The sequence below is a fragment of the Gorilla gorilla genome, chromosome 12 (genome assembly GCF_029281585.2).
Source record: "Gorilla gorilla gorilla isolate KB3781 chromosome 12, NHGRI_mGorGor1-v2.1_pri, whole genome shotgun sequence".
Lineage (NCBI taxonomy): Eukaryota > Metazoa > Chordata > Mammalia > Primates > Hominidae > Gorilla > Gorilla gorilla.
In genome coordinates, this window is record NC_073236.2 from 68,157,052 (window position 1) to 68,179,114 (window position 22,063).

Consider the following 22,063-nt stretch of genomic DNA (forward strand, 5'->3'; position numbering starts at 1 on the left):
TCCAGAAGAAGGAAGAAGAGCAGCCGTAAGGGAATGAAGCCCCCGTCCAGGAAGAGGAAAGAAAATGAGGTCTTGGTAAGAACAATTCAGTGGGAAATGTGGTCTGAATCAGAGCTTCTGAAACTCGTGCGTGTGTGAGAAGGCCCTGGAGGGCAAGTTGATACAGAGGTTGCTGGGCTGCCCTCAGAATTGCTTCAGTGGGCTTGAAGTAGGACTCAAGAATGGGCCACACTTTCAGAACCCTGGGGCTAAGTCAGTGATTCTCAGTCCTGGATGTGCATTAAGATTCCCTGGGCAGTGCTGTCCCGGAGATTCTAATGCTCAGCCAGCTGAAAGCCACTGGGCTGGACAATTATGAGGATCCTTCCATCTGGGATTCTGTGGTTCTTGGACTTCTCAGAGAAGGGCAGTAAAGGCCTGAGCTGGGCAGAGAGACTTTGAGCTCCCTCCAGCCCAGGCCCTCCTCTGCTTGAAAGAGCTTCCTTGGGGGCTTGAGGCAGGATCGTGGTAATGCCTGACCACCCTTCCTAACCCAGAGAGATGCCAAACACAGGGAGACTGGCAATCAGTTTGAAGAAGGAAAGATCAGAGCAAGACTTACCTCAAAACCAGGAATATGGTGGATGGCCGGCTGGAGTGAAGAAAAGAGAGCTCTGGTCATGTGCTTGTCACCTAAGGCCCCCATCACCCTCATGACACTCATGGACTATGTCAGTGATCAGACAGTCCATGGTTTGCAGCCTCTATTCCTTGAGGGTAGAAGGGATGCTAGGTTGGCACTGTGCCCATTCCTCCAGACACTTCACCCAGAGCAGCCCTACTCCTATTCAGTCTACATATTGGGGTTCACATCATACTAAGAGGAAGTCTGAAGGTACAGTTCCAACCCAAACCTCTCATTTTACAGCAGGGGAGTGGCTGGCCCAGGGCCATGAGGCTAGGTCATGGTGAAGCCAGCAATGCAACGGGGATCCTGCCCTTGCCTGTCCCTGGTGTCCCTCACATTGTGGCAATTAAGGCTCCCTTAATCAGACCACAGAGGTCCTCCTCCCAGAAACCACGTCAGGAGATGACCCAAGGAAGATTAAATCCAGTGACCAGAGGACTCAGACATTCCTGATCCCCAAATTCTATTCCGATGTTAGATGGTGTCCTGACTTAGGGTTCAGAAAATGGGTCTCAGCAGGAGGCCTGGCTTCAGAGGAGGTGTTCCAGGCTCCCACAGAGGGCTGGCCCCCACCCCACTCCTGCCTGGGCCTCCTGGATCTGGATACAGACCAGCCTCACCTTCTCTCTCTGGATGAGCTCAAAAGAGGCCAGCAGCTCCCCCGACGGCTGGCTGCCCCTCGTCAGTGGGAACCAGGCCAGCCGGGGCATCCGTTCCAGACTCGGTTGACAGATGCAGCGACCCATAAACTCATCTGCACCCTAGAGCAAGCGTAGAGAGACAAGAATCAGCATCCCTTACCCAGGTCTCTAGGGAGCCTCAGAGAGATCAGGTCTACATGCGCCTTCTGAACTAGAAAGGGCCTCAGTAGTAAGGGCACCCCCTCCCACAGAATGGTGAATTCTGCTCTCCTTAGCAGGACTCAAGGACAAAACAAGCTGTGAGCAGCCTGTGGTGACTGTCACTAGGTTTGAATTCCCATCACGGTCGGGAAGTCCCTCTGGACAGTTAAACACTGTCCAACTAGTGTTTGCCCTGCTATAATTTAATCAGCGCTAAGACTATTGGAGACCAGAGAGACAGCCTCCTGGCATTTCTCTAATGCGCTCAGCAGTACAGGTTTTTGCAGTTCCAGGGACTTCTGTATCTCCTGCTCATTTCACCCTTAAATTCCCCCCCACTTTGCAAATGGGGAAACTGTGATCACGTTCATCAAATTAAATGAGCCTGGACAAAATGATGTTTTCATCAAGGAAGGTGCCTTTTCTTCAGGCACTTTCCTTAACTCCCTGCTGCCCAGAAGACAGATCCGTCACACTGGATGCAGGGCCAAGCCCCCTCAGGGCTCTGGCAGCCTACAGCTCATACCGCTGCCCTCCCACCCTGTTCTGCACTTGCACTCAGTCCTGCCGAGTCCCCCTGAGAAGTGCCAGCCCTGCCACCTGCCTCCCTCCTGCTCCGAAGGTGCCAGGGCCTGTGCCCTTCTCCAAACAGTCCCACATGGACTCTTCCTCCAGTTGCTCATTCCTGCCCATGGTACCAGCTTTTCCTTCCAAGCACCCCTACGTTGGATCCCCAGCCCAGGCCAGCTTACCCATGGCCAGCTGCCCCCGCCATCTGGTGAGGCATATAGACAGCAGCACCTTCCCCCACCCCTGTTCACCACACCCAGCCAGGGAACCTGACGCCTGGTCAGGGCAACTCTTACTGACAATGTCTTCCAAACCCAGCCCCTCCCCTTTCATCCCACCGCCACCTCCAGCGCAGGCAGGGCCTCTTTGCCTTGCACCCAGTGGATCTCTTCCAGCAGCATCCAGCCTCCTCTTCGGAAAATGCTGCCCTGACGTCATCACTCTCCTGCTCCCCTGGCCTCATACTCCCTTCTCCTCCTTCCAGGCCTCTGCCTCGCACTGACACCCCAACCCCACATTTCCTCCAGGGCCTGGGTCTTTCCCAAAGGCTTTCCTCACATTCCAGCCCATAGCACTCTCTCCCTCCTGGGAGCCTCCTAGAGCTGCTCTGTCCAATACAGGAGCACCAGCCACCTGCAGCTATTTAAATTTTAATTTTACTTCGTTAAAATGAAATAAAATTTACAATTTCATTTCTCAGCTGCACCAGTCCCATTTCCAGTGCTGGGCAGCCTCATGCAGCTAGAGGCTCCCTTTTTGGACAGCACAGCCCTAGAGCTCGCCTGTCACCACAGGAGGTCCTGCGGGACAGTTGTGGTAAGAGGCCCTGCCTGTGGCACAGAGCTGAGAGGCACTCGGGGACCCGTGCTCTCACATGGAGGATTCTCCACTGTGTGGGTGTCTGGGCTCCCACCTAAACAAGGAACCCCAAGTGAAGGGCCACTCAGCCAGTAACGTAAGTGTTTGATGTACATTTAAGGACTCCACGCAGCTCCTCGATGAGAAGAAGGGACTGGCCTGGGATCACACAGGCAAGGCAGAGGCAGAGAAAACCCAAGCCCCTGACCCACAACCAAGCGCCTTTTCCGGATGTGTTCCCTTCCACTGATGAGCAATGTCTGCTGTGGGAACGGCATCTGTGCTAGCAATCCATTTTTAATGACTCTAAACTAGTTTTAATTGTTCTAGGGCCCGTGGAGTTAGGAGAGCACCCATCTGGCTGGGCAGCCACGAGTCCCTGGAGACCCCACCTTTGCACACGGTCCCTCCCTGTGAGGGGATGAGGCAGGAGCTGGGCAGACTCACATAAGTGTCATGGTCATACAGCTCCACCACAATGCTGGGCGGTTGCTCAGCAACTGTGGCCGGCTCGCCAAAGATCTCGATCTCGTAGAAGATGAGCGTCTGGTCCCAGGTGGGGTTAAGGGTGTTCTTCACCACCACCGTCTTCTGGCTCTGGTGCAGGAAGGAGACGATGGCATAGGGATCTGCATGGGCCAGAGAGGGGGAGGGGAGACAGGACACAGCAGGGACCCTGAGAGATGTCTTCTCCAGAGCCATGTGGGGCCACAAAGCTGGAGCAGGGTTGTGGCTGCCACTCTGGAGCAACAACATTCATGCTGGAATGCATCTTCCCTATGGGGCTCTCCTAGCCCCACCATGAGGCCAGCTGGAGGCCACGGCAGGGACATGGAGCCTGGGTCCTGGCAAATGGGCACAAGATCCAGAGAGCATCCCCTTTTGTGCCGCTTCCTGAGCTGTGGCTGCTGGAAGCAGGGTCCAGCTGGGGGAAGTGAGTGCCTGTATGGTATATTCATCTATTCATTCATTCATCCAGCAAGCATTTATTGAGTGCCTTCTTTATGCCAGGCTAGGGGCTAGGTGCTAGGGGCTGAGAATACAATTTGAACTAAATATAAAATATCCACACAAGCTAATGTAAAATTACAATTTGGGTCAGAGCCTTGAAGAATAGACATAAAATGCAGTGAAATGTGTTAGGGAGGGATCTGGCTTCCTTGAGGAAGGGGAAGCAGAGCAGAGCTGCTGGTGTCTGTGAGCTCTGGGATGCCACCAGACTGACGTGGCTAGGTCTGCGTTTCAGCAAGCTCACTCTGGCTGCCACATGGAGAACAGACTGGAGGGAGCATGAGGTCTAGGGAGACCAGTTCTGAGGTCACTGCAGTGGTCCAGGGAGGAACAATGGTGGCTTAGATGGGTGTGGGGTGCTAAAGGGAAGAGCACAGACTCAGCAGCTATTTAGCAGTAGGGGTGTGCGAGAAACCTGAAGGCCCCTGCAGCTCCCTGCTACCCCCAAACTCCTTTCCAGCCTGCCAGCCTTGGCCACGCCACCCTGGGACCCAGCCACAACTCATTCCCTCTACCTTGTCCCAAAAGCAAGTTGGTGTCACTAGAGCAGACTCTAGGGCAGTGGTTCTCAAATGTGAGCATGCTGCAGAATCATCTGGAAGGTTCATTCAGGCTGCTGGGTGCTGCCCCCAGAGACTCGGATTCAGCAGGGCTGGGGTGGGCCGGAGAATATGCATTTCTAACAAGTTCCTAAAAGTGATGCTCATGCTGCCTTCTGGGACCACATTTTGGAAACCAATGCAGGAGAGGGTCTGAGTGCATATAACTTGGGAGAGGAACACAGGGCTTGGAGGAGGGGACTCCCTTCAGCTTCTCCTAATGGGATGTCACCTTGAGGGCTGAACCCAGTGCCTAACCATGCACTCAATACCCTTGGCACCCTACTCCATCCTGCAATGGCCTGTGCCCTCTGAGCCCCACAGTCCAGCCCTAGCACTGCCATTCACTCCCCTTGTGACCTCAAGAGGGCCTCAGTGGCCTCAGAGGTAATGGCCTCTGTGTCACTGGCCTCAGAAGGATGCAGGTTCAAACACAACCCAGGGGCTGGGATGGGGAGACAGGGCTTCCGCACAAAGGGGAGAAGAGCAAGACAGGCTCCCTGGCCACAAGAAGACCAAATGGGACACCATGGCCACTGCACAGGTGGCAGAGAAAGGGGCTGGCAAGGAGTGACCAGGAAAGAGGTGGGAAGGTTGGGGTGGGCAATGGCAGGAAACCCATCAAGGGACGGAGAGAGCAGGGTCCAAGGTTGTACCTGTTGCCCAAAGAGCTGATTTTAAGAGCAGGAGGTATGTAAGTTAAGGGGCGGACTCAGCCATGGCCACCCACTGGCTGAGCAATGCTGGGTCTGGTTAATAGAAGGCAGCCACCAGCCTGGGATCAGCCTGACAGCCATCAGGCACAAATCATGGAGGACTTCCTGCAGGAAAATGGTTTTGAGCCTGATTCTGTGGAACAGAAGAGGGCAATGGGAGGCCCTTGGCAGGGGAAGGAGCCAGAGAGAACTGCCCACCCCCACCTGGTGGGAGCCTCCCTGGCAGGGGGCTCCCCTTTCCATGCACTGGACCTGGCAGGGCCGGCCCTGAGCCCTTTCCGTCCTGCCCCTGGCAGGGCCCAGAGGCATCTGTGCATTTAATGAAACTGTCTGGCTGTGATACCATCAGCTCCAGGCTCGGCAGAGAACCTCTCCAGGTTCCAGTAAGGAAAGGAGGGCGCATTCCGATAAATAAAACCATATTAGAGAGCCAGCGAAAAAGCCCCTTTTGTTCCCGCCCCACCCCGTGCTTCCCTACGCTTTATTTTTATAAGCATGCGGGCCCCAGACCGACCGCGTTTACACAAAGATCACAATTGCACATTGTAGCGGCTGTGCACGCTGTATTGGTGTTGGCAGCACCCCCCACACTGGCCCCCGAGCAGGCTGACTCCTTCCAACAGCCCCATCAGCCCAGGCAATGAGCTCAGCGCTGGGGGGAGAACGGGGAGGGGGTGGCTTTCAAACAAAAATCACCCAGACCTACACACGTGCCCCACCCGCCCATGGGAGGAAAAAAACACACAACAAAGGCATTGTAAAGAGCAGGCCTGGAGGCCTGGGGCCTCAGACACTGGGCTACTGTGTGCAGGGGCCTGGCCTCTCCCTGCACGAGACCCCACTCCTCAAAAAAAAAAAAAAAAAAAAAGGAAAAAGGGGAGTAGGGGTGTTGCTAGAGCAAGGTGGTCAGATGAAGGACAGCCAGACACACTCACAGACAAATCCCTCTTCCAGGAAAGCTAAGAGGAGGGAGAGGCAGATTCCCAAAAAGCAGTGGAGGGGAAGGTGAGGGGCTGGGTTTTGCATGTGCATCACAGCATAGGGCTCTCCCCAGGGCCACACCCACAAGCCATATGCAGCGCGCAGCGTGCCCTAGCTGAGGCAAGCACTTTGGATTGCAGCTCTGAGGACCACGGCTGCCCCAGGGAGGATCCAGCCATGAGCACACAAGGATTCTACCTCACTGCATCACCACAAGGGAGTCAGGGACCTATCACCAGGCCCCAGGCTGACGATTCCTTAGCTGGATCCAGAGCCCTGCACCAGGCTGTTCGGGCTGAGCCCTGCTGCTCCAACCTTCCTGGAGCTCCGGGGAGGACCTTCTGCATTCACAATACACTAAGCTTTCCTCCTCGGCCTTCCCACCAACCACTCAGACCACCAGGGTCGGGGACAGAGTGGGAAGTATCACCCCAGTTTTCCGAAAAGGGAGCTTTCCCCAGGAAGACCAAGTCGCTCGGCCATGATCGTATGTACTAGACCCCCTGACTCCTAGTCCAGTGCTCCTTCCACCATGCCACCTCATAGGAAAGGGCCCTTCAGAGAGGGTGGGATCGCCTGCCAATAATCAAGGCAACACAAATTAAAACTAGACTCCAGCAATATTTTTCCTATAAAATTAAGAAAAATTGTTCAAAATTATAAAAAGCCAGTATGGGCAAAGAGTTGATGAAATAGGTACTCTCCTTTATTGCTGGAAGCAATTCAGCAACCCTTCAGAAAAGCAATTGGGCACTATGCCCTGAAAAACATAAAACCATTTATACCCTTTTCCCATATTCCTGGGAGTCATCCAGATTCACCAAAAAGCTAGTATGTACAAAGATGTTCACTCTTGCGTTATTTGTATGCATCATTCACTATACAATTATTGATTGGCTATCCTGTGGGAGGTTAGCACAGTGCTAGGAATAGGAAGGTGAATGAGGCATAATCCAGGCTCTTAAGAGTGTGACTACTGGTTGGAAATTGTAACCTAAACGGGTATAATACAAGATGATGCGCTACTTAATAGTGGAGTATACAGGGGCAGGGGTGAGGAGCGCCTGATGTCGCCTGCTGGCACCAAGTCAGGCTTCCCAAAGCAGGTCTCAAGGATGAGGAGGTAGGCCGTGCAGACCAAGGAAAAGGGGGCATTCCAGGCGCAAGCATGGCATGGGTAAACACACCAAAGACTTTAGGCACTTGGGGATCAGCAAGCCATTGGTCTGGCTGAGGGGATGAAGGGAGCACCAGGGCAGTGGGGACAGTGGAGGCAGGAGGGGAGGAGGGGCAGATCACAAATGGTCCTGGATTCCTGCTGAGCAATTTGGATGGAATCCTGTAGATCAGTGTTTCCCAAAATGTGTTCTTCGAGTGGCGGGTTCTCTGGGGAGCTAATGAGTGCTTAAACAGATTAAACAGGCTCCTTCCCTGCAGCCGCCTCAGAGCCTCTCATATGCCACTGTGCATTGTAAATCTCGAAGCGTGCAGTGTTTCCCAGTCTCTCTTACTCAGGAACCCTTTTTAAGTGGAGCATTTCACAAGCCTCCAATGCACTTTGGAAAACACCTCCTTAAGCTCGTCTGGTGGATTGCCCCGCCAGAGCCAACCTTAACAAAAAGCTGTGCTTAAAAAGGGGTTGGGAAGGAAGACTGGACTTCAGACTTGGGAAACCCAAAAGCAAGAAATCCCCAGCACCACCCAGGACTGAGTCTGAATCTGAGGGAAACTAAGGCACCGGTCATCAAGACGTGGCCCCAGCTGTGGGCAGCTCTGGCTCATCAAACCTCACTGTGGCCTGGTCTGGCAGGACCATCCCATAGGATCACCTACCTGGCCCACCGCTGTGACCTTACCTGGAGCTGTAAGGCTAGCAAAGAGGGCACAGGACCTTCTACTTTCTTGAGAGGTACTCACCCCTGTAAATTAATAAATGATGTGGCATCTGGTCTATCAGCCATCTCTCATTGGCTCTGTTAGCCAAGTTGGACCCCCTGAGCCCAGTGACCTGGGAGGGCCTCAAAGAGGGATTTCTGGGCCCCTCCTAAGCTGAGGGTCATCCTTGGAATGGAACGTGGTGACCTCATGATAGAGCTGCCTGAGGGTCCTCCATCTGGGCGGGCAGCTCTACAAGCAGAGCTTATGATCCCTCCAACCACAACAGCAGTTCTTAGCTGGCAGAGGGGGCCAAACTGACACCTTCTTCCCTGGTTCCCTGTGAGAAACACCAATCTACAATGAAGAGTAACTCAGCTCAGGCTACCGTTCAGGGAAGCAATGCTACCCACTCCACACCAAAGGGGTGGGCAGGATGGAGCTAGGTGTGGTGTTGGTGACATGTTCTAAATCCTCTCAAGTCATAGCTTTTCATTTCAAAGCAAACCCAGTACATACAACAGATGTTCACAAAGCAGTGGCAACCCCACCCCAACAACAAAAAGAAGTCATTGAACTGGCCAGGCACAGTGGCTCACGCCTGTAATCCCAGCACTCCGGGAAGCCAAGGTGGGTGAATCGCCTGAGGTCAGGAGTTCAAGACCAGCCTGGCCAACAAGGGGAAATCCCATCTCTACTAATACAAAAAATTAGCCAGGCATGGTGGCGCGTGCCTGTAATCCCAGCTACTTGGGAGGCTGAGGCAGGAGAATCGCTTGAACCTGGGAGGCGGAGGTTGCAGTGAGCCAAGATAGCGCCATTGCACTCCAGCCTAGGCAACAAGAGTGAAACTCTGTCTCAAAAAAAAAAAAAAAAAAGAAGTCACTGAATTAAGCATCACTTTATGTTTTTTATGACTAATTGCTGCACAGGGCACACACATTAATAAACACACAAGCACGTACCACACATGCCTTTCCACTGGTCCAGAGAATTGATATCCCAGCCATACACTCAAACCCCACCCAAGGTGCAACCCTCAGGCCGTCTGGATGGCAATATCTCTAGGAGAGCCTCCCTCTCCCAAGTTCAATATTATTCAACAAGTGTTTTCTGGGCAACCCCTGCCTATCTCCTCAAATATTCGACCAGGGAGAAGGAGCGGCCATGGCCCCAATGTCCGGGCAGCCCCGAGACCCACCATATAGAGAGAAGCAAAGAGCACAGCAGAGGGCTGTAGGAGCCCCCGGGGAAAGGCCCAGAGAGCCACAGGTCAGAGGCACTGGGAGAGTGGCTCGAGGAGGGCCCTCTCTGCCCCAGACACCCGGCAGGCAGCTGGAAGCTGCACCAGTGACAGACACTGTGCCAGGCCCTCCCCTGGCCCCAGACATTCCAGATTCACACATGAGTTTCCTCAGAGAAATGCCAGCCGGTGGCCGTGCACAGCCTCCGGCCGCCAGCCGCCCCAGGGTCAGTTCCAGGGGAGAAATTGCTTTGGTTTAGGGTTTGGGAGTGAAAATAAACACTCTGGGTTTTATAGGTTCACCCATGTTGGCTGCTGTTTTCCTTTCCAGCAGCTGCTCAATCGGGCCTTTCATTCAGAAGCCAGTGGCCTCAGAGGAAGCCCTGGGCAGTGCCCTCAAAGCTCAAGGGATGTTTATTTGGGGGAGGGGGTGGGGCCAGGATGGAAAGTGTGACGTCTCCGCAGACCAATGTCACTGCCCTACCAATGCCGTCTCCAGAGGGGAGCATAGGCTCCCAGTGCTGGGCCCTTGGAGGAGTTCCCTCCCCTCTCTGCAGGGTCCTCGGCCCGCAGGGCCCACAGAGGACAAGGGAGCTTCTGCCTGGGCCCCACCTGGCCATCCCCCTCTCACAAACGCTCCCGGCACCCTCACCTCTCACGCCCTTCCGGGAAGGGAGAGGAAGCAAGGCTATAAACTCGTCCATGTCCTTTTTCTCAGAGCAAGTTCTAATCGTCAGACTCCTGGACAAGTTTCCCAGGACAAGTTAGCCACTGCAGATGCCTATCTAGCCTGGGCCTGTCAATTCTGGCGGGTTGCTGCTACATACACTTGCAGAGGGAGCTCTCAGGATCCTGGCCCCAAAGCAAAATGGGGTAGAACTTCCTCATCCACCCCGCACCTGGCTGCACAGAGCTGGAGGATGGGCCACTGAGGGCCACAGCTGCTGGAGAGGAGGACACAGACTGGACCCCACATCGCGGAGGAGAGTGGACCAGCAAGGAAGCCGGCAGATGGCCATCAGCTGCAGAGCCATGCTGTGACCAGGAAGTCACTCCCATGGAACTCAGTTCCACTCAACCAAACAGCAGGCACTCAGACAGTGATAGCCTTGGGCTCCCTTCCAAGCTCTGCCACTTGGTAGCTATTTTAATGCAAGCATTTAGTTAACCTATCCAAGTATCTGTCTCTTCACCTATAAAATGGGGATGTTGACCACCTACTTCACAGGGCAATTTTAAGGGTTACATGAAATAATGTCAGCAAAACGCCTGGGCACACAGTGAGCACTCAGCAAGTGTTTGTTCTTTAGCCATCAAGTACTGCAGGTTCAAAGTAAGACGAGACCCTTTCCTGGGGGAGCTCATGGTCAGAGCAGGAAGGAGATGGCAGAGATAGACCACTGTTGATCTGTGCAGAGGGGAAGGCCTCTGAGGGAGGTGCTGGTAAGGCACCGGCCAAGTGCTGAGGGAAGGAGCAAACAGCTTGGCTTGGGGAAGTCAGAGGGCATCTGGGCTGGGTCTTGAAGGATAACTAGGAGTTTGCTGGTTAGAAATAGGGAGCAAATGTGTTCTAGACAGAGAGAGCACTGAGTGCAAAGGCCAGGCGTGGGCAACGTGGACAGAGTTGGTGGGGCTGGAGCTACTGGATAGAGGGCAATGAGCAAAAGGTGAACCAGGTGAGGACCACAGGGTTACATCACAAGGGACTTGTCTGCTGTGCTGAGTTGGAGGTTATCTGTCAGTGTCTATACTTGAAATCAGGGGAGGGATGTGACCAGGTGTGTCTGGGGCAGTGTGGAAGGTGCCGGGGAGATCAGGAGATAACCAGAATGACCTAGATACAAAGGGGCAAGGCCAGTGTCAGATGGCAGTGTGACATTAAAGAGGAGGGGACAGATCTGAGAGGGATTCAGGAGGTAGAATCCTCAGGACTGGGTGACTGAGAATTTCCAGCCTGGGTAACAGATGGCTGCCAACCCCAGGGCCATGGCAGGAAATGCAGAGGCAGCCTGGATCTGGGTGGGGGGAGCTGGGGAGCAAGGTCACATGGAGGTTTGCACAGGATGAACTGAGGTGAGTGAAGGTGGAGAAGTTGGGGGACCCTGGTGCCCAGAGAGACGACACAGACAAGACTTCTTGGAGCATCAGGCTTATAGGGCAATGAAGCATCAAGGAGGAGCAGGTCAGGGAGGAGGCTGCAAGGACCCTCCAGAGACTGGCGGCTAGAGCCAAGGCCAAGGGGCTTTCAGGAAAGAGGGGACAGTCAGCGAAGCCTGATCCTACCAAGAAGACCAGCAGGCCATGGACAAGAGTTTGCTGCACCTGACGACCAAGAAGCCACAGGACCCTGGTGACAGCACCCATCTCCATGCACCCAGCAAACAGCACCCCTTGTTGCCCGAAAGCCAGATGTCTCCATTCCCAGCTCTCAGCCCACAGTCTCTGACTCTCCTGCCTGTCTCCCACCTACCAGAAAAAGAGTCCTTGTCCATCGCAGCCAGGTCCCGGGCCTGGTACATGTAGCAGCGTAGATGGTAGCGGTTCCCATCTTCACCAAGGGAAAAAACAGAGGTGCCAGAGTGAGTGGCTGGAGTGGTTAAGAGCTGGGGCTTGGGGGGAGGTGGAGTCTTTCCCTAGAAAGGGCAGCAGACAGAGGGGCTGAATGAGGGAAACCACACAGGCCACTATGCGAGGTCAGGAGAACAGACCACAGCTTGAAAGCGGACACCTGACTAACTAACATGTCCTTGGGCCAGCCTAGGGCTGGGGAGAAGAGGTAGAGGAAGAGGGGAGGAGGGGAGGCCAAATAGACAATGGGAGCAGCCACAGAGCACAGGGCCTTAAATGCCTGATCTCAGATTTGAGTGGGTGGACACACCACACAGACAGGCACGGACACGTGCATGCACGCGCACACACACACACACATACACACAGCACTGACCCACCAAAAAGCACACAGACTCAGCTCCCCAGAGCCCCACATACACATCTGATCGTATAACTCCATCCAAACAGAAGCATAAGGTGACACACCCCTATCACCCCATAGAGGCCTCGAAGCCTCACTTACAGTCGAATATGCAGGAAATCGTGGGTCTGTTCACACCAAAGCTCAAGGTGGAGACGGACATGGAATCTTCACTCTTGTCATCCATCACGCCGCCCTGGAGACATGAAGCTGGTTATGGCAGATTCTGCCCCCAGGCCTGGGGGTGGCAGGGAGACTAGCCCAGAGAGTTAGATCCCCAGGGCCAGGAGATCTCTCCGCTGCTGAAAGCTGAACTGTCAGCCTCTAATTTCATTCTGGGGAGCTCAACCTCTCCTAAAAAATCACCAGACTCCAATGTCAAAGCACCAAAGGACTGTAGGAAATTCTTCTCCCTCTCTAGTGAAGACCAGATGAGCCAGAACGGAATTTTTAGTTGTTCCAGGCAAAGAGATTAGAAGGAATGACCCGAAGGGGCTCTCCAGGGGAGAATCAAATGGGGATCTGCCCACTAGGGACAAGTCCAGTGGAATCGAAATGTGGAGGTTCCAGGCTAGCATCTCTGGGTCCCCATCTCTGCCACCCCCTGCTAACATCGAGCTGGGTCCCAAGCTCTGGAGGAAGCTGCACCACTCACCCACCATCTCTCACCAGTTCCCACTCTGCTGAGGGTGAGCAAGGCTCAGGCTGAGGACAGAAGTAGGGACAGGAGTGGGTGGACAGTCAGGCTCGGAAGCCAAGCTGTCTGTTTACTGTGTATAAAGCTAGATGGTCAGCCCTGCCACCTCGCCCTCATTAGCACTGGGCTCCAACCACTGAGCCACAAACCACTTTGGGGAGCACCAAGACCAGACCACTTCCCTGGGCCAGACACCCAGCTCTCCAATGCACTTTCTCAGCCCAGGGCCAGAAGCCCAAGCCACAGCCTACAGAGGGACTGGGGAGAGTCGGGGGCCGTTACTAGACACCCCGTGCTGTCTGCTCCCTCTGCACTCACTCAGATTTCTCCATGTGCCTCTCTCCTCTCCCTCCTGCCCACTACCCAAACTGTCGCCTGCTCCATTTCAGAGGGGTGGGGTTAAGTAATAAAACGGTCTCTACTCCACTTCCTTGTTCAGTCCCACATCTCACAAATGTGTACACACCCTTGAAAGAAAACCCTGGCCTCTTCCTCAGACGGCCCGTTCATCCCACCCAGAGTGGCCAGTTCCCAGGATTCTTCTGCTGGGCCATCCTGACCTTCACCCTGGAACCATTTCCCAAGAATTTCAACCTCTCCCAAGGCTCTGAAGCTACAAAGCCCCCCAGTGCCTCCAACACAAGACACCACTGCCACTACTGTGCCCCTGCTCTCCAAACCATGCCCACCCTCAAGGCTCAGTCCCAGAGCCCCTTGTCCAAGAAGCCTCCCTGGACACCTGTTCTCCCACCTCTGGCCAGCCATCCCCAAGCCAAAACCAGCTTCATCACCCTCGGTCACTATGCAGCTCCTCGGCCTGAATCCTTCGGTGGCCTGAAAGGTCCAGTCCAGCCTTCTCCCATTCAGACCCCCAGTGACCCGTCCTATCTTTCCCCATCCAACACCAAGGCTTTCTTCCCCCAAACCCGGCCCTTGGCTTCAGGCAAACCACGCTCCTTAAAGCTGTCCCAGACACACTCACTCCCATAGCAAGCTTATGCTGTTCCACAGCCAGAGGTGCCGTCAACCATCTCAGGCCTCTCCGTCTTCAGATCATCTTAGGACACCTAAGCAAAGCCTGCCCTGGTCACTCTGGGTCAAAAAAGAATTGCATCCTAAGGTAGGCTGGGTCTTCCTCTGCTCCCTTGCTGCAAAGGGCCTGCAAAACACACACTTGGGAAAGGCTGAGTCCCTCTGTTCTCCCAGGGGACTCTCCAAGGTCCTGCTATCCCTGGGTGGGCTCTGACTTCCACCACAGGACATCCTCATTTCTGACAGGGAGATGCCTGGACTCTCCTCTTCCTTTGGCCACAACTTCAACATGGGCTCTGAAACCAGATTCCTCGGGCTCCAGTTCTGGCCCTGCTGTTTACTACTGGCTGTGTGACTTTGGGCAAGTGGCTTAACTTCTCTGAATCAATCACTTTATAAATTTGGGATAATTATACAGTATCTATTTTAGAGAGTTGCTTTGATTATTAAAGAAGATAGAAAACATGTAGTTCTTAGCACACTTCCTGGTTCACAGTAAATGCTCAAGAAATGTTAGCTATCAATGACCTTATGAGGGAAGGCACAGGGCTTGGGGAGGGAGCCTGTCATAAACTATAAAGTTTGTCATGTGCTGGGAGTGGTGTTCACATCACTCATATTTGTTGAAGATGATTCCAAGGTGTAAAAGTGGACATTTCAGTAAGAATCAAGCAAACCAGCAAGAGCCTCTCCCAGTGCCTCCATGCAGTGGTGGTTTGTACATGGAGTTTCTTTCTCCCTCTCTCGCTCTCTCTCACGGACCCAAAGGCCTGAAATCCTCCCTCGTGAACAGGTATGGAAGCCCTGGGCCCTTGCCAGGAGAGGCGTTTGGCCTGGCCCTGCAGCGCTGGCAACCCACTGGAGGGAGCACCGAGCCCAGCAGCGAATGACCACAGAACACCCCCCTGGCTGCAGGGTGTGCAACACCAAACGCAAAGCAAACCTGGGGGCCCAGCAGGCCTCTTAGACTTGGGAGGCAGGGACACTAAGGAAAGCTGGTTAGGACGCTGGAAATAGGGCTTGGCCAGCCCCCAGGTGCAACAATGCGTGATGCCTGCATCTCAGCACCTCTAGCTGCTGGGGCACTGGTAAGGGGTGGGAGCAGTGGGAGTAGGGAGGATAGGGGGTGGACTCAGCTGCAGGCAGGTGGGATGGACTCTGTGGTCCGTCTACCTCAGTCCGGCCACACACATGTGCCCCACCCACAGGTAGGGGGCTAGGGTGAGCATAGGGAGGGAGGCGCCTCCGGCTCCAGGGCCCCATCCTTCCTCTCTCCCTCCCAGCGCCTGCAGGGACCTCCCTGCTCGCAGATGGCTGCCAGTGCACATCCCCACTCACCTCGCACCTCCTCTAGATGGCCCCCCTCACCGGGCCCCTGTCAGCACCACTCCCAAGGCTTCTGTCTGAGGTTCTGGCAGCACGTTCTGGGTCTCTGTCCAAGGGCAGGGCCTCCTGCCTGCAATCAGAAGCAGCATCTCCCTCCTTGGGATTTCCATGTGGACCTCACTGAGTCCCTGGCCCTGCAAGTGACTGTCCTGCAGGGGGAGGAACCAACGCTCCCACTGAGAATGCCCCTCATACTGCCTGGGTTCCAAAACCTGACTTGGCTCCAGAGGAGGGGCCCAGCCACACCACACCTGGTCCAGGGGCCTGCTGCCCACCCTCACCCCATCTGCCACCCAAGTGCTGACCTTCTCCCTCTACCTCAGGGAGACAGATGGGGATTTTTAGGAAGAAGTATTACTGGGGCACCAGGGGAGACACACCCCCCAGAGCCAGGCTGAGGGAAGCCACTAAGCTCAGTCCCTCTTTGTACCACCCTGATTCACAATCCGGGCAAACTTCCACCCACACGCCTGGCCAACATCCTTATATCCTCTGGTCCACTGGCCCTCCCAGGGGAGCCTGGGCCTTCCATACATCCCCATTAGACCCTGGGAGCAGAGGGAAGGCCACCCCTCCCTCCTGGCCTGCTGTGGCCTCTAAATTGAGTCTCTGGCAGTCAGGACACTACCAAACCCACAGACCCCCAAACCCCTACACCCCCTACCTGCTCACACCAGCTGTGACACTCTGAGGTCTCCTTTCTTGCCCCCAGGCCCTTGCCCCATGTGTCCCCTGACGTTTCCGTGCAGTCTTATCATCAAGGTCACCCTGCAAGGATGTATTAGGTACCCCTCCTGGGCACTCCCACTTCGCCCTGAATTTCCCCAGCCACTGCACTCACCACTTTACATTGCGAGCACCCATCTGCTTGTCCCACCGAGAGCCCAGCCAGGTGCCCAGCGTGCACCCATCAACCAGCAGAGCACCTCACAGGCAGCAGGTGCTCAACACATCATTGGTGAACAAGTGAGTGAACTCACGAACAATGGGCACCTGCCTCAGGGAAAGACAACTGTGTCGGCCTTGAGGAGGGCAGATGACACAGGCCGGCCCGGTGGGGATCCACCAATGTCATGCCTTCTTGATTTTGAAGTACATTCTGGTTTTCAGGTGTGGACATCAGCGTGGCTCAAGCTTGGGGAATTTCTCTCAAAGCAAGTAACAAGGCCTCTTGAAAACCCAATCTGGGAACTTTGGGGAAGCATCTCCCTCCTGTCAGTCTCTCCTCTGATGTGCTGCCCATTTACGAAACACCTACTCTGTGCCAGGCATTGCCCATTCAAGTTGTGAAATGGCTATTGCCGCTCACGTGGCCAGTGGCACCTGCCCAGAGAGGCCATCCCTGCCCAACCTGTTGAAAACTGCATTCTAATACGCATAGCCTCACAAGCACCCACACAGGGCTACTGTGGAAAATGCACGGCTCTTCAACCTTGGCACTATTGACAATTGGGCCTGGAATATTCTTTGCTATGAGGCTGTCCTGTGCATTGTAGGATGTTTAGCAGCATCCCTGGCCTCTACCTGTTAGATACCAGTAGCATCTCCACTGAGTTATGATCACTAGAAATGTCTCCAGACATTGCCCAATGTCGCCTGTGGCCAGGTTCGGGGAAACTGTGCCCTGTAGAGAACTAGTAGTGAAAACTGAATGAAATGATACCCCACAGTCCTTGGCAGGTACCTGGTTTAACTCTTTCATCTCTCTAGGCTCTTGTTAAATAATACTCCTCCCCTCTGGCCTTCTGTAAATTTCTTGAGTTCATAATCTTTCCTCTGCCACAGGGCCTTTATGCAGGGATGTCGTCCTCTCCATTTGGAATGTCTTCTCAAATGAGCTAACTCAGGCTCTTCCTTAGCTGCATCATCTCTGAGGTATAGGCACCTCCTTGGCTGCCCAGTCTTCAGCAGCAGCCCCTACCCAGCCTCTCCTAGCTTCTCCCCTGCATCTACCCTCCATGTATGCAGGCAAGACATACACACTCCTTTATCCCCTGCACCCAGTCCAACATCGAGCATGTAGTGGGCATCCAATGAAGATTTATCACATGCAGTCAATCACCAGAATTCCCTCGCCCTAAGCCACATGTGCAGCACCCAGGCCTAAGGTCCCAGGGCAAAGGACAGGCAAGGTGCATCAGACGGCACCTCCTACCTTCAGGAAGCTCAGAGTCGGGTCTGATGTTACTATGGAAAAAGGGATTAATGAGGACTCACTTACACCCCAGCATGAGGCCATCTGTGGGGTGGGATGGAATGGGGTAGGCCTTTGGAAGCCCCTTCAGGAAGGCTTCCTGGAGGAGGGGAAGGAGGGTGCTGGAACTGGGAGAGCAGCAGCAGCACACTGGAGCTTAGAGGAAAGGCTTGGCCAGGTGGACAAGGCCAGGACAGGGAGGGCCGCTTTGCCTCTGCTCCCACTCTGAGCCCCGTGCAGAGCCAAGCTGCAGGAGAGGCTGATGCCCTGGTTTCTGCCCACCCACCCTTCACCCCCATTCACACACACATACACTCTTGCCCAGCCCCACGGCCAGGCCCAGGGCATTGGGTTTCCCACAGTCACATTCCTGCCTTGATAGCTCATGCCACCGCAACTCCCAGGCTGGGGCTGGCAGCCACACGGTCTGTGGCCACGCACTCCATCTTGGGCTAGCTGTGTAAGGGATCTTGCTGCTTGTCCAGGGAACTGGGTGGCCTCCAACCCGCTGCTGCCCGGCTGGAAGCCACAGCTCCCTGGAGGAGCCCGAGCATAGGAATATGAGGAACTCTCTGCCTCCCAGAGCCACAGGGCTCCCCGAGGGGTCCCCAGAGCCAATGGCCAAACTCACCTGAGTCTGCCAAGGACTAATATCCAAGGACCACAGCCAGGAGGAGATAGTCAGGTTCTGGGGAAACACAGCCTACAAAGGGGACTCCTCAACCCACCTAAATCAGATCAGTACCAAGATCGAGCCCACCAGCATGTCTGAGATTCCTTCTGCACCACGGGGTGTCTGTGCCCTCTGTCTGCAGACCCTCTGTTTGCAATGGTGCCTTGCTCTAAACAGGGCCTAGAGTTCTGGCTCAGGATCTATAAAGTGGAGACAGTAAGGTGACAGAAGGGCCAGAGCAGGGTTGGACACAGCAACAAGTCACAGGCTAAGCAGTGAGGCTTCCTGGGGCTGAGCAGGCAGGGGAAAGCCCCACAGTGGCCAGAAAGGAAACATCTCAGGGGCCACCAGGGAGGCCACAGAGACCTTCCCTGCTCCAGCAGAGTCAAGCAGATGGGTGTGGACCAGCTGGAGGCTGGCTACCCTCCTTCACTTTATGGGGAGGACTCAACTCCTACACAGGATGGGCCTGAAGAGCACCTGTGGCAGGGCTGTTGGAAGGGGCACTATTGTTGGGGGCCATCCCCCATCTCTTATGTAAAAGGGGTCAGGGGGCCCCTGAGAGCAGCAGGTGCTGGAGTGAACGCATGTGGTTCACGAGAGCAGATTATATTTTCAGGAATTCTGCAAGCCAGTTGTTAAACACAGCCATTAGTAAAAATTAAATCATATACATTTACCACTAAAGAAACTGTATTTAAAAACTCAAGGTGGTAAATACTTGAAATCATTGTAATTTCTTTTTTTTTTTTTTTTTTTTTTTTGAGATGGAGTCTTGCTCTGTCACCCAAGCTGGAGTGCAGTGGCGCTATCACAGCTCACTGCAGCCTTAACCTCCCTGGGTTCAAGCAATCCTCCCACCTCAGCCTCCCAAAGTGCTGAGATTACAGGCATGAGCCACCACGCCTGGCCCATTCTAATTCTTGTACTACCTTTTCCCGTTATCTCTGCTCCTGAGGCTGCTTCCATCTCATGTGTCTGCGATGGAAATATTATGTATCAGTGTGCTACTGCCCATCTCCTCCCAGCTCTGTGTTCAGTGGTGCCACATTGCTAGCTTGAAATTGGTCATGGCGGGAACAGCTACACCATGGAAATCAGCAAATGCTACAGACCAGGGCTGGGGATTGTTTTGTTTTGTTTTGTTCTGGAGACCTGGTTGTTAAACATTGAGCAGCACAGTTCTAGGGTGACCTTCCAGGTCTTCACCATCTTCACTCTCTTCACTATGGGCTTTGCTGGGACATCCAAATGCCAACACGATGATGTAGTGTACACTACTACAAACCCTGCACAACCCAACTGTTATCCATAAAATTTTTCACAATATTCACGGCAGGAAACACAGCTAAACAATTACTACTTGGCTTCTCGGTTACCTCAGTTTGCTTAAGTGTAAAATGGAATGGGAGTGCTGACAGATCCTATCTCCTAGAACTGCTGGAAGGGTTAAATGAGATACTATGTGGACAGGGCAGAAGGCAATGGCTGGCCCATGGTACATGCCCTAGAACAGAGGTGGACAGACCTTGTCCATAAAGGGCCAAGTGCTAACTACTTTTGACTTTGTGGGCCATAGGGTCTCTGCTGCAACTGTTCAGCTGCTGTTGTAACAAAAAAGCAGCCACAGGCACTACATAGGTGAATGAGTACCAGCTGTGTGCCAATAAAGCCTTTTTTTTTTTTTTTTGAGACGGAGTCTCCCTCTGTCTCCCAAGCTGGAGTGCAATGACACGATCACAGTTCACTGCAACCTCTGCCTCCCAGGTTCAAGCAATTCTGCCTCAGCCTCCTGAATAATTTTTGTATTTTTAGCAGAGATGGGGTTTCACCATATTGGCCAGGCTGATCTCAAACTCCTGACCTCAGGTGATCTGCCTGCCTTGGCCTCCCAAAGTGCTGGGATTACAGGTGTGAGCCACCGGCCAATAAAGCCTTATTTACAAAAGCAGGCAGAGGGCCAGATTTGGCCTGTGGGGCATAGTTTGCTGACCCCTGCTCCATAAGAGGAGGTTATTATTTTTGTTGTGTTTTTAGCATTCCCACCTGATAAGCAAGAAAACTGGGGCCCAGAGAGGTTAAGGTCTTCCCTGGGGCTATACAGCAAATTAGCTGGCAGAACCTGGGGTTCTCCTGCCCACTCTCAAGGCTCTTCCCAGGCTCCTACTACCCCATCAGAGCTCAAAGCACCTGAGCAAAGTTGTGGAGCTACAGATGGTTGAATGCCAAGTCAGGGCTGTGGGGAACCCAGGGCCCACTTCATTTCCCTGGCTGCTCCAGCCTCAGCTTGCAGGGAAACCCCACACAGGCCAGGAGTCCAGGCCAAAGGAGGGGAACCCTTTAAAAGACACAATGGAACACAGGAACACACAGACTCCCTTTCTAATCAGGGCTGATTGCAACCTTAAGTGGAATAGCAGGCGAGAGTGCAACCCCATTTAATTTACAGCTGGAGCCAGGGCTTGGAAGCAGCTGCTAAACTCCTTGCAAAACTACTGGCTGGCCCCTGGGGAGCTGAGGGTGGAATCAGGAAACCTGGAGAATCCACGATGCCACGTGTGGGCTGGCGCGAGCATGTATGCGTGTGTGTTTGTCCCTCTAGGGTTTCCATGTCTCCACATGTGGATGTTGCAGAGAACACTGGAGCAGGTTTCATCCCACGCCAGGGTGCCTTGGTAATTAGGACAACTCTATGGCCCAGTTTGCCTGGAATGGTCCTACTTACGCCTGCTTTTCCAGTGTGATTATTAATAGTGTTCCAGACTGGACAGTAAATTATATGGTAACTCTAGCAATGACAGATGAAGACCCTCATGCATGTACAATGACCCACATGGGTGATAATCAACACATGTGCCCAACTGTAACACACTCCTCTGCAGCCATGAATCTGGGCGCTGGCATTTTGCCTGAGGCACATGGACACGCAATCGAATCCTCCAGACCTTGGGGTTCAAATCTTGAGCGAGACAGATGCAGGGTCCACGCATTTAGAGTTACCCAAATTGTCCCCTACTGAGGGGCAGTAGGAAGAGCAGCGAGGCCTCTGCTTGAGAGGAGATCCAGCCCTCAAGCCGCCCATGCTAGCACAATGCCAGGTATAGAACAGGTGCTCAACGTGAATATTCAAGAAACAGAGTCCAGAGATCCACAGAGCTGCTTTTCAACACCCCAGCCCCAGCCCCAGCATTAGGCCTTGTTTCCTAATGAGGTAAACCCCTCGCACCTCCCAGGGCCTGCCCTTGCTCACAGTGCCAGCTCTGGGAACCAAGCCTGGGTCCCCTGCCCACAGCATGGCTTCCTTCAGGCGCAGAGCCGCCCCTCCCTCCCCATCCACATCTGACCTCCTTTTCAGCCAGCTCAAGACCCAAATTACTCCTCTCTGGAACCAGCCTTTCCCTGACCCACATCCCTGCACTTCTGACTCCCAACTGGCCTTGCCTCGCTGGCCCAGGCTTGAGCCGCCTGTCTCTGAGGGTCCTCTCTACTGCAGTCGGGATGCTGGCCTCCACCAACCCTCTGGAGGTTTCCCAGGGTTGGGGCCGGGGGGCCAGCTCCTCTCTAGCTGCCCGACTGCCCCAGGACTGCCAAGCTGCCTGGCTATCAGGTGAGGAGAAGCCCGCCCAGGGCAGAGGCCTCTAGCCAGCAGCATCCAATCCTCCCACCCTGGGACCCCACCACAAAGGGACTCCATGGAGCAGGAGGGACATGATGCCCTCATAGAAGTGGGGGAATGAAAGTGCCAGAT

At 54.1% G+C, this 22,063-nt stretch overlaps 1 protein-coding gene across 16 annotated transcripts in view; it reads right to left on the minus strand.

Moving 5' to 3' along the window:
* DYSF (dysferlin) overlaps positions 1–22,063 on the minus strand; it is a 231,031-nt gene that overhangs the window by 83,719 nt on the left and 125,249 nt on the right. For all 16 annotated transcript variants that reach the window (XM_004029397.5, XM_004029399.5, XM_004029398.5 and 13 more), the window contains 5 exons: positions 12,436–12,529; positions 11,833–11,910; positions 3,385–3,566; positions 1,288–1,428; positions 602–631 (listed from right to left, as the gene is read on the minus strand). In XM_004029397.5, coding sequence (XP_004029446.5) covers positions 602–631; positions 1,288–1,428; positions 3,385–3,566; positions 11,833–11,910; positions 12,436–12,529 — 525 coding nt within the window. The remainder of the gene's footprint in view (positions 1–601; positions 632–1,287; positions 1,429–3,384; positions 3,567–11,832; positions 11,911–12,435; positions 12,530–22,063) is intronic.